Genomic DNA, 11,496 nt, shown 5'->3' with positions numbered 1-11,496 from the left:
AAAATTAATGTATGGATTGTTTGTTCTTCATTGAGAACAAAGTGATTATCTTTCTTTTCAATTCTTTTGAGCTGCTGGTTGCGCAAAAACGCCTGCAGTGAAAATAAGCTGTTGAAAAAGTTGTAGTCTGCAGTAGTTCTTTTCAGTTTCCAGAGATGGTCATTCTGCAGCAAAAGCGTTATCTTGAGCCGAGTGCTCTTCACTCTGTTTTTCGTTGCAATATTCAGTCTCCAGGCAGGTTTCCACACGTTTGCCTTTGATCTCCATGGCCTGCAATCTCTGGGGAATCCAGCACGAGAATGAATGTGAGACGACGCCGTGGCAAATAAACCGGGGAATTTCTCAAGAACAGAGAGCGGAGCGCGGCCTGATTTTCTGAACTTCGCAAGAGCCAACAGAACACAGGCGGAATAATCGCCTTCCGACCTCGCCGCCGTCAACCTCACGGCCGCGGACTCGCCGGCGCTGTCCCCGACGTCGAACGTTGAACGCCACCGTCACCGGGACGAACGCCACCGCCGTCGAGCGCACCCGCCTTTTGCTATCTTGTCCGTCCGACCCACTCCCTATCAATCATCATGTCAGAAATACAGTCAAATTGTCTGCATCCAACGCCGATTGTTTACCCTTGCGCAGCTGCGCTACGCGGCAATCGCAAACATAATAAACTACTTCCCCTTCGTCGACAATGTCGCATGCCCGCATGGTCCAACGACGGGTTCTTGTCGACTCCGGCATCCTACACCAATAACCATCTGTGAAAAGCTCCACGGTAAACAACAGACGACACAAGGACACAGAGGAGGTGGGTACAGACGTACAGTCGATGGCCGCGCAGCGCTCCGGCGCGGCGGGCGTGGCCGCCGGCGACGACGCGGACCGAGCCCGGCTGCGCCAGCTCGGCTACAAGCAGGAGCTCAAGCGCGGGCTCGGCGTGGTCTCCAACTTCGCCTTCTCCTTTTCCATCATCTGCGTGATGGCCGGCGTCACCACCACGTACAACGCTGGGCTGAGGTACGGCGGACCGGCGTCCATGACCCTCGGCTGGCTGGTCGTGGCCTTCTTCAACGGCTGCGTCGCGCTGTCCATGGCCGAGATCTGCTCGGCGTACCCGACCTCCGGCGGGCTCTACTACTGGAGCGCCAAGCTCGCCGGCGACAAGTGGGCGCCTCTTGCTTCCTGGATCACCGGCTGGTGTGTGTACTCTCTTACCTTAGTTTGATCATCATGAGATTTTCTGATCATTTTTTGAAGACTATTTTCAGATTATTGACATGGTACCATACTAGTATATGATTTGGTAATTTGGTCGACAATATCTCAATACAATTTGGAATTGCATGCCAAAAGCTCGAGCAGACGGCGTGTGACTGTGTGCACTCTCTTACCTTAGTTGAGATTTTTTTATCAGTTTTAGAAGGCTATTTTTCGGATTATTGGCATGGAGTCATGGAAACTAGTGTACATGATTTGGTAGTTTCGTCGATGATATCTCTGAGGTTTTTTTTAAAATATAAAATATCAATCAATCAGTATATCTCAATACAATATCGAATGTGCATCCCTATAACCCCTACACCTTCTTCTTGGGCGCCGCCCTCCCCCCGAGCAATGCTACAACGATGGACAGAGTTTACAGAGTTTGCGGAAGAGTCAATTACACCGGTGGTGTTAGAACTTGGCGTAAACGGTCACTTTAGTGCTAGAACTTGTGACATACATTGAAGTGGTGCAAAAACTTGGCTCGGGTGTGCAAATACGATGCTAATCATGTTTGTATATGCCCGCATCACTGACGAGGCATGCCAGCATGGCGTGGGGCCCGTTGTTAGTGACCAAACAATGAAGACAAGGCGTGTGTATTTTTCTTTTTTTCCTAGAAAGCCATTGTCTTTTATTTTTTTCACAAAAAGACCCTGATAGGCGGGTCCCAGCTGTCAGCAGCAAAAATAATAATTGAACGGAAAAATAGTGCGCTTCGGTTTCGAACCAGCGACCTCCAATTTAACGTGTCCGCTGCTATCATGGGCCAAAACTGACATCAGCTTGTCAGTTCGTGTGGCCCATTTTTAATATGTTACTATTTTTTTTATTTTTTGCAGTTTGTAAAAATATATTTAAATTATAACTATAAATAACCTACATATTATTTTAAATATTTTCTCTTTTTTATCTATATTATTTAAAACTATAATTCCATTTTTTAATAAAAATTCAAAAAAAGTAACATTTTGGAAATGTTAAAAAAACTAACGGTATGCTCAGGGTTCGAGTCTCCGTGGCTGCATCATTTTTACGATGTTTTCCTATTTTTTGTTATTCAACTGAGGATATATAGATTGTGTTTCTTTTTTTTTTCAAAAATATAGCTTGTGTTTCCTTAATGTACATGAATGGTGAATGGGTTGGCTGGCTAACTTTCCGAGCAGGGAACTTGAGGTTGCTTGGGTTTGAAACCTGAGCATACCTTTTTTTCCATTCAATTAAAATTTGTGCTGCAAATAGCTGGGACCGCTTGTCAGCAGCTTTTCTATGAAAAATAAAAATAAAAAACGAGGGGGTTCCATACAAAAAAGCATGCCACACGCCTTGTCTTCATTGTTGGGTCACTGACAAACAGGCCCCATGCCACGCTAGCATGCCTCGTCAGCGTCGTGGGTGTATACAAACACGATTAGCACCGTATTTGCACGTCCGAGTCAAGTTTTTGGACCACTTCGATGTATGCCACAAGTTGCAGCACTAAAGTGACCATTTGCGTCAAGTTCTATCACCACCGGTGTAATTGACTCTTTGCGGAATGATGCTAGCTGGCAGTTTTTTATTGGAGATAAGAGAGTGAGGCAGGCTCCACCTCGGTGAAAATCAGGGGGGAGAGGTAATTAGTGTGGAGAGGCCCGTAAAACGTCCGTAGTTTTCCATGCATTTAGAATTATCGCCATCCCCCTCATTCCGACCCACCAACCTCTGACTCCCCTCCACTAGCAACACCGCTGCTGCGTTTGTCTCCGGCTCGGCCTCGAATCTACACCTCCATTCTCCCCCGAATCAACTGATCCGAATTCAAAATGCAGACAACCTACATATAGCATACGCGATATTGAATTGCATGTCCATTCAAAAGCTCGAGCCGACGTGATATGGTTTAACAAACAATATTCATTATTTATTTCCACTTTTTGTGTTACCGCAATCACGTTGGTGGTCTATGTTTTATTTTATGTTCCATTTTACCTTTTGCAGGTTCAACCTTGTGGGCCAGGTATGCTCAAACATGTTGGTGGTCTATTTGGTTCAAAGCAGATATGGTGAACCCACATGACAAACTTCCTAATAATCCAATCTCTTTTCTAAACTCTTCTAGTGGGCTCTCACCACGAGCACGGACTTCTCATTGGCGCAGCTCGTCCAAGTGATCATCTTGCTTGGCACCGGTGGAGCCAACGGCGGTGGCTACATGGCCTCCAAGTACGTTGTTTTGGCCATCCACGGCTCCCTCCTCATCCTGCACGGGCTCATCAATAGCCTCCCCATCCGGTGGTTGTCCTGGTTCGGCCACCTCGGTGCATTTTGGAACACTGCAGGTATATAATCATTCTAAGGGTTACGACATTTGGCATCAATCGATGCAGAGGTCGAGAGAGTCTTTTTTCCTTCTTTAGAAGATGCATTTGAACATATGACTATGTGATTATCGATCAACTTATTGTTCTTGAACTTAGCATATGTTAATATGTTAGGTGCCTTTGTCCTGGTGATCATGATTCCGGTTGTTGCCAAGGAAAGAGCGAGTGTTGAGTTCATCTTTACACATTTCAACACGGACAATGACATGGGGATCCATGACAAGGCCTACATTCTAGCTGTGGGGCTTCTAACGAGCCAATACTCATTGCTTGGTTATGATGCATCGGCTCACATGGTACACATCTTCTCCTGTCCCAATACTGATAGCTACTCATGTTGATGGTTATTTGTCTTATCCTCTTGCGCATATATATGTATTTGAGTGCAATTGTATCGCCTCAATGTGAAATTTGGGTCAAGAAAGCTCACATTATCGGGAATAAATTTGCAGATTGAGGAAACGAAGAACGCAGATTGGAGTGGACCGATCGGGATCATCACGTCTGTTGCTCTCTCGACCGTGTTTGGTTGGATCTTCCTTGTGGCTCTAACATCCATCGTGACGAACATACCATACCTACTAGACCCCCGCAATGATGCTGCCGGGTATGCCGCTGCGCAAGCGCTTTACACTGCCTTCCACCAAAGGTATGGCAGTGGGGTCGGAGGGCTCGTCTGCATAGGCATCGTCGCATTCGGCATCTTCCTCGCGGGTGTTGCATGTGTCACCAGTAATTCAAGGTTTGGTAGTGATTCAACCACCACATATCAATTGACATATTAGTGTTGATATTTCTTGTGCTCCAAATTATTCGATATTAAAGTCAAGTTTTTCTCTATATTTTATCAATTCTATAGAAAAGTCATATTAGTATATATCGTACAACATCAAATTTATGTAGTACCAAAATCATATTTTATGCTGAATCTAATGAAACTAATTTGGTCTTGTAGTTGTTGATATTTTTCGATAAACTTGGTCAAACTTTGTATGTTTTATTTATTATGAAAAATCCATAATAATTTGGAACCTAATGACTATTTGCTAAGTTGCTATCACATTTCCATATAGGATGGGCTATGCCTTCTCGAGGGACAAGGCGATGCCGTTCTCGCACGTGTGGCACCGGGTGAGCAGGAACGAGGTGCCTCTCAATGTTGTGTGGCTCTGTGTGGTTGTCGCCTTCATAATGGCTCTCACGGTGCGTAATACCTCTGCCATCTCGATCTCGACTCGAAGCACCAAACCTTTACAACATGAACGCATGATTCGTGTCAAGGACTTGCTAGCACACCTAAAACTTGACGTTCCTATTTTTGTGTGTGTTTCTTGTCTTCGGATGTAGTCTCTCGGAAGCCAGGTGGCATTCCAAGCAATGGTGTCGATTGCGACACTAGGGCAGTACATCTCCTACGTGCTACCCATCTTCTTCCGTGTGACGACGGCCCGGAGGTCATTCAGCCCAGGGCCATTCCACCTAGGGAGGTACAGTATTGTCATCGGCTGGGCAGCAGTCCTCTGGGTGGCCTTGCTCACCGTGCTCTTCTCATTGCCTGTGGCGTACCCAATCGCCAAGGACAACTTCAACTACACGCCGGTGGCCGTCGGTGGTGTGCTGCTGCTCAGTGTCGGCTCATGGGTGTTCCATGCCCGGTTCTGGTTCAAAGGACCCATCGTAAATGTTGACATGTAGAATTTTGTGCCTTGTAAACTTTAGTTTATTTGGTATGTGGTGGATGAGTTTACACATGGAGCTGCATTACCAAGAAGCTCTTCAGGTAGGTTGGTCGTTGGGACAATTTGGCATAGTGTACTCTATGGACATGCAAAAAGTATCTAGTCAATGGTTTAGAAAACCAACATTCGACAATGATAAAATTTACCAAAAAACGGCAATTTTTGGAGAACGGATGCTACCGCCCCTCTCAGGAGTGCACACGCATGGGGGCCAGGGCAGAGATGTCAACAATAGAACATGCAAGAGGGATTTTTGACCACATTGACCAAACCGAAGGATGAAGATGATGCGGGGAGAGGCATCCAACAGTGTGAGGATGCCTCTCACGAACAGTTGCATGGCGACCCGCCGAAATTTAGACCGGTCCACCGGCGCTAGTGCCTGGCGTTGGCCAATGCTTAAGCAGTTTGTCTAATTCATATCTAGATGTTTTTTAAGGATGTTACATCTAAACTCCTACAAGTATATAATATAGAAACAAGAAATAAAAAAACTAGGATAAAAAATAAATAGACCACAAACAGAATGGACATCAGCTTAGATGTGACATAACTATGTCACATCTAGATGTGTTCTAAACAGACCCATGCTTAAGGCACGTTGCGTCGACTCATTCCTTCCAACAGATACACCTCGATGACAAAATTATTTGACCTGGGTACTCTGTCACCTTCACCCGTGCCAATCTTCGGGGGCACAAAATCTAATCAACACTCCACATCCTTTTTCTCTCAGATAAACATATGCAATACCCAATCCAAGTCCAAGATCCGGGGCCAACCAGATGACGGAGGACCGTTCACCGTGACAGAGGAAGATCAACCTTTCAAACGATCATGTTATATTATCCTACCACTCCCCGTCATGGCGATCATGTCATCAGAGATTCAGAGTCAAACACTTATCTTCTTTCTTTGAGAAACAAACAATGGCGCGCGGCCGGCGATATTTTTCCATGTGGCTGCGCTACGTGACAAGTGATCATAAATTATCTCCTTGCCGTCAACAATGGCGGGTCACCCGAAAGGGACCTCGCCCGAATGGTCCAAGCCGCGGACAGTTTCCACTAAGCCACTCGCTCACTCTCTTGTTGACTCCCTGCTCACCGGAGACCGAGGAGCTCACTCGCTGGCAAACAGAGTCAGGACGGCAACCTGCAGCCACCAAGGCAGGGGCAGTGGCTGCGGAGCTAGAGCTAGAGACGATCGATGGCCGTGTCACGCTCCGGTGCGGCGGGGGTGGCCGGCGGCGGCGACACGACCGACGACGCGGACCGAGCGCGGCTGCACCAGCTCGGCTACAAGCAGGAGCTCAAGCGCGGCCTCTCGTACGTCGCACGCCTGCTCTGCTCTGCTTCGCCATCGTATCATCGGCGTTTGCGCGCAGCTCTATCCGTTGGATTGATTGATTCTGGTGCTTTTCTTGGGCTGTGCGCAGCCTCATGTCCAACTTCGCCTTCTCCTTCTCCATCATCTCCGTCATGGCGGGCGTCACCACCACCTACAACAGCGGGCTGAGGTACGGCGGGCCGGCGTCCATGACGCTCGGGTGGCTGGTGGTGGCGGCCTTCAACGGCTGCGTCGCGCTGTCCATGGCGGAGATCTGCTCCGCGTACCCGACCTCCGGCGGGCTCTACTACTGGAGCGCCAAGCTCGCCGGCAGGGAGTGGGCGCCCCTCGCCTCCTGGGTCACCGGCTGGTTCAACATCGTCGGACAGGTACGCCGCTGGCATTTGTACATCGTGATCACCTCCTGTTTTGACACGTTGCTGACGGTGTTATAACTGTCCTAGTGGGCTGCTACGACGAGCACGGACTTCTCCCTGGCGCAGCTGGTCCAGGTGATCGTCTTGCTGGGCACCGGCGGGGCCAACGGCGGCGGGTACACGGCCTCCAAGTACGTCGTGCTGGCCATCCACGGCTTCTTCCTCGTCCTGCACGGCCTCATCAACAGCCTCCCCATCCGGTGGCTGTCCTGGTGCGGCAAGCTCGGCGCGTTCTGGAACACGGCGGGCGCATTCACGCTGGTGATCCTCATCCCGGCGGTGGCCAAGGAGAGGGCCAGCGCCAAGTTCATCTTCACGCACTTCAACGACGACAACGGCATGGGCATCCATGGCAAGGCCTACATTCTCGCCCTCGGCCTCCTCACCAGCCAGTACTCTCTGCTCGGCTACGACGCGTCCGCTCACATGGTACGCTGCTGCTCATCCTAGCTAGATTTCCATGGAGTTTCGTGAAGATCTAAAGATCGACCATGGCAGATTGAAGAGACGAAGAACGCGGACTGGAGCGGGCCGATGGGGATCATCAGCTCGGTGGCCCTCTCGACCACGTTCGGGTGGATCTTCCTGGTGGCGCTGACGTCGATCGTGACGGACATACCGTACCTGCTCAGCCCAGACAACGACGCCGGCGGCTACGCCGTCGCCCAGGCCCTATACGACGCCTTCGACAGGAGGTACGGCAGCGGCGTGGGAGGGCTGGTCTGCGTCGGGGTCGTCGCCGTCGGCATCTTCTTCGCCGGCGCCATGTGCATCGCCAGCAACTCGAGGATGGGGTACGCCTTCTCGAGGGACAGGGCGATGCCGCTCTCGCGGGTGTGGCTCCGTGTGAGCAAGAACGAGGTGCCCCTCAACGTCGTCTGGCTCTCCGTCGTCGTCGCCTTCGTCATGGCCCTCACGGTGCGTGCAACGTCGATCTCCGCCATGAATCTCCAGACACCCGACCATGATTTTTACAGCTGATTTTGGTACGTGTGTGCGTGCAGTCGCTGGGGAGTCAGGTGGCGTTCCAGGCGATGGTGTCGATCGCGACGCTGGGGCAGTACATCGCCTACGCGCTGCCCATCTTCTTCCGGGTGACGACGGCGAGGAGGTCGTTCGTGCCGGGGCCGTTCCACCTCGGGAGATACGGGGTCGCCGTCGGCTGGGCCGCCGTCCTCTGGGTGGCCTTCCTCACCGTGCTCTTCTCGCTGCCGGTGGCGTACCCGGTGGCCAAGGACAACTTCAACTACACGCCGGTGGCCGTCGGCGGCGTGTTGCTGCTCAGCGTCGGCGCGTGGGTGGTCAGCGCGAGGTTCTGGTTCGAGGGGCCCATCACTAATGTCGACTTGTAGCTACGGACCAAACAATTCACGTGTCGCATAGCTTCTCGTTTGGAACTTTGGATTGTATATAGTATATCGGCGCTGCTTTTTTTTTTTGAGCTAATATATCGGCGCTGCTAAAAATCATATTTACTTAAGGGCGAAAAACGCACCTAAGTTAACATACACCACAAACTCACTTTGCAATATCAGACACACGTTTAGCGATATGTTACAATCCAGGACGGGCGCTGCTAAGACCACTTACTGAGGCCTGTTCTGTCCTAAACTGTTCCAGAATGTTATTTGTTTCATAGGAAGATTCCAAAAGCACATTGATGCCGAAAGAATCTTCGGAACCGGTGGAGAGGCTATTCTGATTGAAGGCTAGACAAATAACATGACTGAGGTATGTAAATAAAACCTGTGAAATAGCTATATAATATGATCTAAATAGAGAAGAATACCAAAGATAATGGATTGCAAAATAAGCTTTTTAGCTTTCTTTTTCTTTTGTGCGCGCTTTTCGCCTGCCTTCCCGACCGCGGATAGGCTACGGGGCTTTGCACTTCGGCCCCATTGTGTGAATACCACATCAAGGTGACAGGATTCGAACCTATGGCCCTCTGTACCCAAAACAGATGCGCTGACCAGACTGCGCTACACCTCGTCTCCCCCTTAGAACATATGGATCTACCCGATCCATAAAGAAAAGAACCACCGCTTTTAGGAATTTTTGACAATTCTCTTTCACTTGCATTTTCTTTCGTGAAGGCTCGCTCTCGTTCTTCTTACATCTTGCCCTTTTTTCTTGAGAATTGTATCTGTGGCTACTGCTGTTTTGCCAGTCTGTCTGTCCCCAATAATGAACTCTCGCTGACCGCGCCCTATAGGGATCATCGAATCGATAGCAATAAGCCCTGTTTGAAGAGGTTCGTATACGGAACGCCTGGAAATTCTACTTGGAGCAGGAGATTCAATTAAGCGAGATTCGGAAGCTACAATTTCGCCTCTCCCATCAATAGGTTTAGCCAGAGCATTTATAACACGACCCAAGTTATATACGCTCACGGGTACCTGAGCAATTCTTCCTGTTGCTTTTACAAAACTTCCCTCTTGATGCTAAACCATAGCTCTAACTAAGTCAAATTCCACAATTTCTAAGAACGATATGCTTTTTTTCATTTTCCACTGTGAAAGCTTCTCTCAATCCCTCCCTAGTCCTTTCTTTCCTGGGCACAGGCTTACCTGGTTGACCGCCCACATTCATTCATTGTTCGTTCTGTTGTGGAATCGAACCACAGAGCTAGCGCAATTGGGATTTAGAGTCCCATGCGTGAAACTAAAGAGGATTTTCAGTCCTCTGCTCTACCAGCCAGAACCTAGAAGGACACTTCACACCCGATTTGACACAGCTAGACTGGAAACACTGCTTGTCAAGAGCACAGACCCCAGTATAGAATACTTTTTTGAGTATGTTGGTAAGGTCCGGTCATCCGCTTCTGTGCTTGCACTTCTGCGTAACTAGGGGTGCAAGTCCAGTACAGCGTACTTTCATAATTGAATCAAAAGCGTCGATACATGAAAAATCTCTATATACGATATTTATGACACAGAATGTTGTTCTTTCAACATGATTCCTCAACAATTTTTTCATTGTAACTGACTCTCCGTTCTCTCCGTTCCACTTTGGTTTTCTACTAATAATTACCATGATGAATTTCTCTTACTGCTTGGTTCCGCATTGGATTTTGGAAATTTTTGTTTAGAAAGTGGTGTCACGACCGTGGGGATCAAATGGATGGTTCAGGAAAGTCTAGTGAAGCGGCATGGTCTAATCATATAGATGACCATAGTGGTATGGTTCCATAGAAAACTACTGGAGGCCATTACCGCCACCGAAATGGTTTCCATGCTCCGTTGGATGATTTGACGATATCGCAGTATCAAGCTAGAACGGTTTCAATTTGTAGGACGGGAAAGAAACCTCATCCTTTGGTGCACACTAACCGATGAAGCTCAACCCTCTCTCGAACTGAGCTATTTCCGCTTTTTCGAACAAAAAGTTCGAGTAGTTCAGTGAAAAAACGGTCAAGCTTTCTTCCATCCTTCCTAGCTCCTCGAGCTTGCACCCGCTCGACGCCTTTTTCATTGTTCGTTCTGAGGTGGATTCGAACCACTCTCTCCGTTTGGATTTCGAGTCCAAAAGGCCCGGCGAAAGAGGATTTTCATTCCTATGCCCGCTGCCAGCAAGAACGGGATTTTTCCACTTCACACCCACACAATCGGGATTTGATGAAATAGCTACGTTTTTTTCTTATTTGATTCGGATACTATCAATCTACTGTCCATCTTTCTCTTTAGTTTTCTCCTTTCTTTCTCCTCAACCTATCTCCTTTGGATGGACTTACGAAAGAATAATATCTAATCTCCCCATCGCGGTTAGGATCCCATGAACCAGGAGCGCCAGCACCGGTTCCTCGATCTTCCTACTGGAGGCATGGTCATGGCTTTCATTCATTCATTTCATTCTTTGTTCTGTTGTGGAATTGAACCACTCAAAGGATTTAGAGTCCTTTTACCAACCAGTCAAAACCAATATTTCTCTGTTATATTCTGTTTTTTCTTTGTCAGCTAGCACAATTTGGATTTCGAGTCCAATGCGCTAACGCTTTCTTTAGTTTTCTTGCTTGATTTTTATACGATTTTTTGAGCAACTAGCGCGAAAGCCGTTGCGCGTTAGCGCATCCGTTTTCTTGCTCTTTCTCCGGGCTTTGACCATGTCTCCCGAACAATTTCAGTACATATGGCGCAAGACGATTCCACATATATATCGAGGTCGGAATGGGATCGGGTGTTTTCACGTCTCACCATAGTGCCCGGTTTGTCTTGATTGGTGATTGATAAACAAGAAGGAAAATGGAAAAGTAGAAAATCTACATGTTTATACCGTTGAGGTCCTTAGTTTAGTCAAGTAGGCGAGGGCATTTCCATCGCGAAGGATTCAATCCAGCCACAGGTTCCCCTACGGCTACCTTGTTAC

At 48.4% G+C, this 11,496-nt stretch overlaps 2 protein-coding genes and 1 pseudogene across 2 annotated transcripts; 2 read left to right on the top strand and 1 right to left on the bottom strand.

Moving 5' to 3' along the window:
• Window positions 1-126: 126 nt before the first annotated feature.
• On the top strand, window positions 127-5,321 carry LOC125546038 (amino-acid permease BAT1 homolog). Its single transcript, XM_048710150.2, has 7 exons — window positions 127-1,194; window positions 3,244-3,262; window positions 3,365-3,584; window positions 3,741-3,922; window positions 4,079-4,368; window positions 4,700-4,829; window positions 4,974-5,321. Exons 1-7 carry the CDS (start codon window positions 827-829, stop codon window positions 5,319-5,321), a joined length of 1,557 nt encoding a protein of 518 aa, XP_048566107.1. The 5' UTR covers window positions 127-826.
• Window positions 5,322-6,443: 1,122 nt separating this feature from the next.
• Window positions 6,444-8,600, top strand: LOC125546036 (amino-acid permease BAT1 homolog). Its single transcript, XM_048710148.2, has 5 exons — window positions 6,444-6,693; window positions 6,804-7,083; window positions 7,159-7,560; window positions 7,630-8,049; window positions 8,136-8,600. Exons 1-5 carry the CDS (start codon window positions 6,575-6,577, stop codon window positions 8,481-8,483), a joined length of 1,569 nt encoding a protein of 522 aa, XP_048566105.1. The 5' UTR covers window positions 6,444-6,574; the 3' UTR covers window positions 8,484-8,600.
• Window positions 8,601-11,455: 2,855 nt separating this feature from the next.
• LOC147981742 (18S ribosomal RNA) overlaps window positions 11,456-11,496 on the bottom strand; it is a 1,939-nt pseudogene continuing 1,898 nt past the window's right edge.

The sequence above is a fragment of the Triticum urartu genome, chromosome 3A (assembly GCF_056163025.1).
Source record: "Triticum urartu cultivar PI428250 chromosome 3A, HENAU_Tu73, whole genome shotgun sequence".
NCBI classification, from domain to species: Eukaryota; Viridiplantae; Streptophyta; class Magnoliopsida; order Poales; family Poaceae; genus Triticum; species Triticum urartu.
The sequence above is the reverse complement of the archived record's forward strand: the minus strand, read 5'-3'. Positions and strand labels throughout refer to the sequence as shown.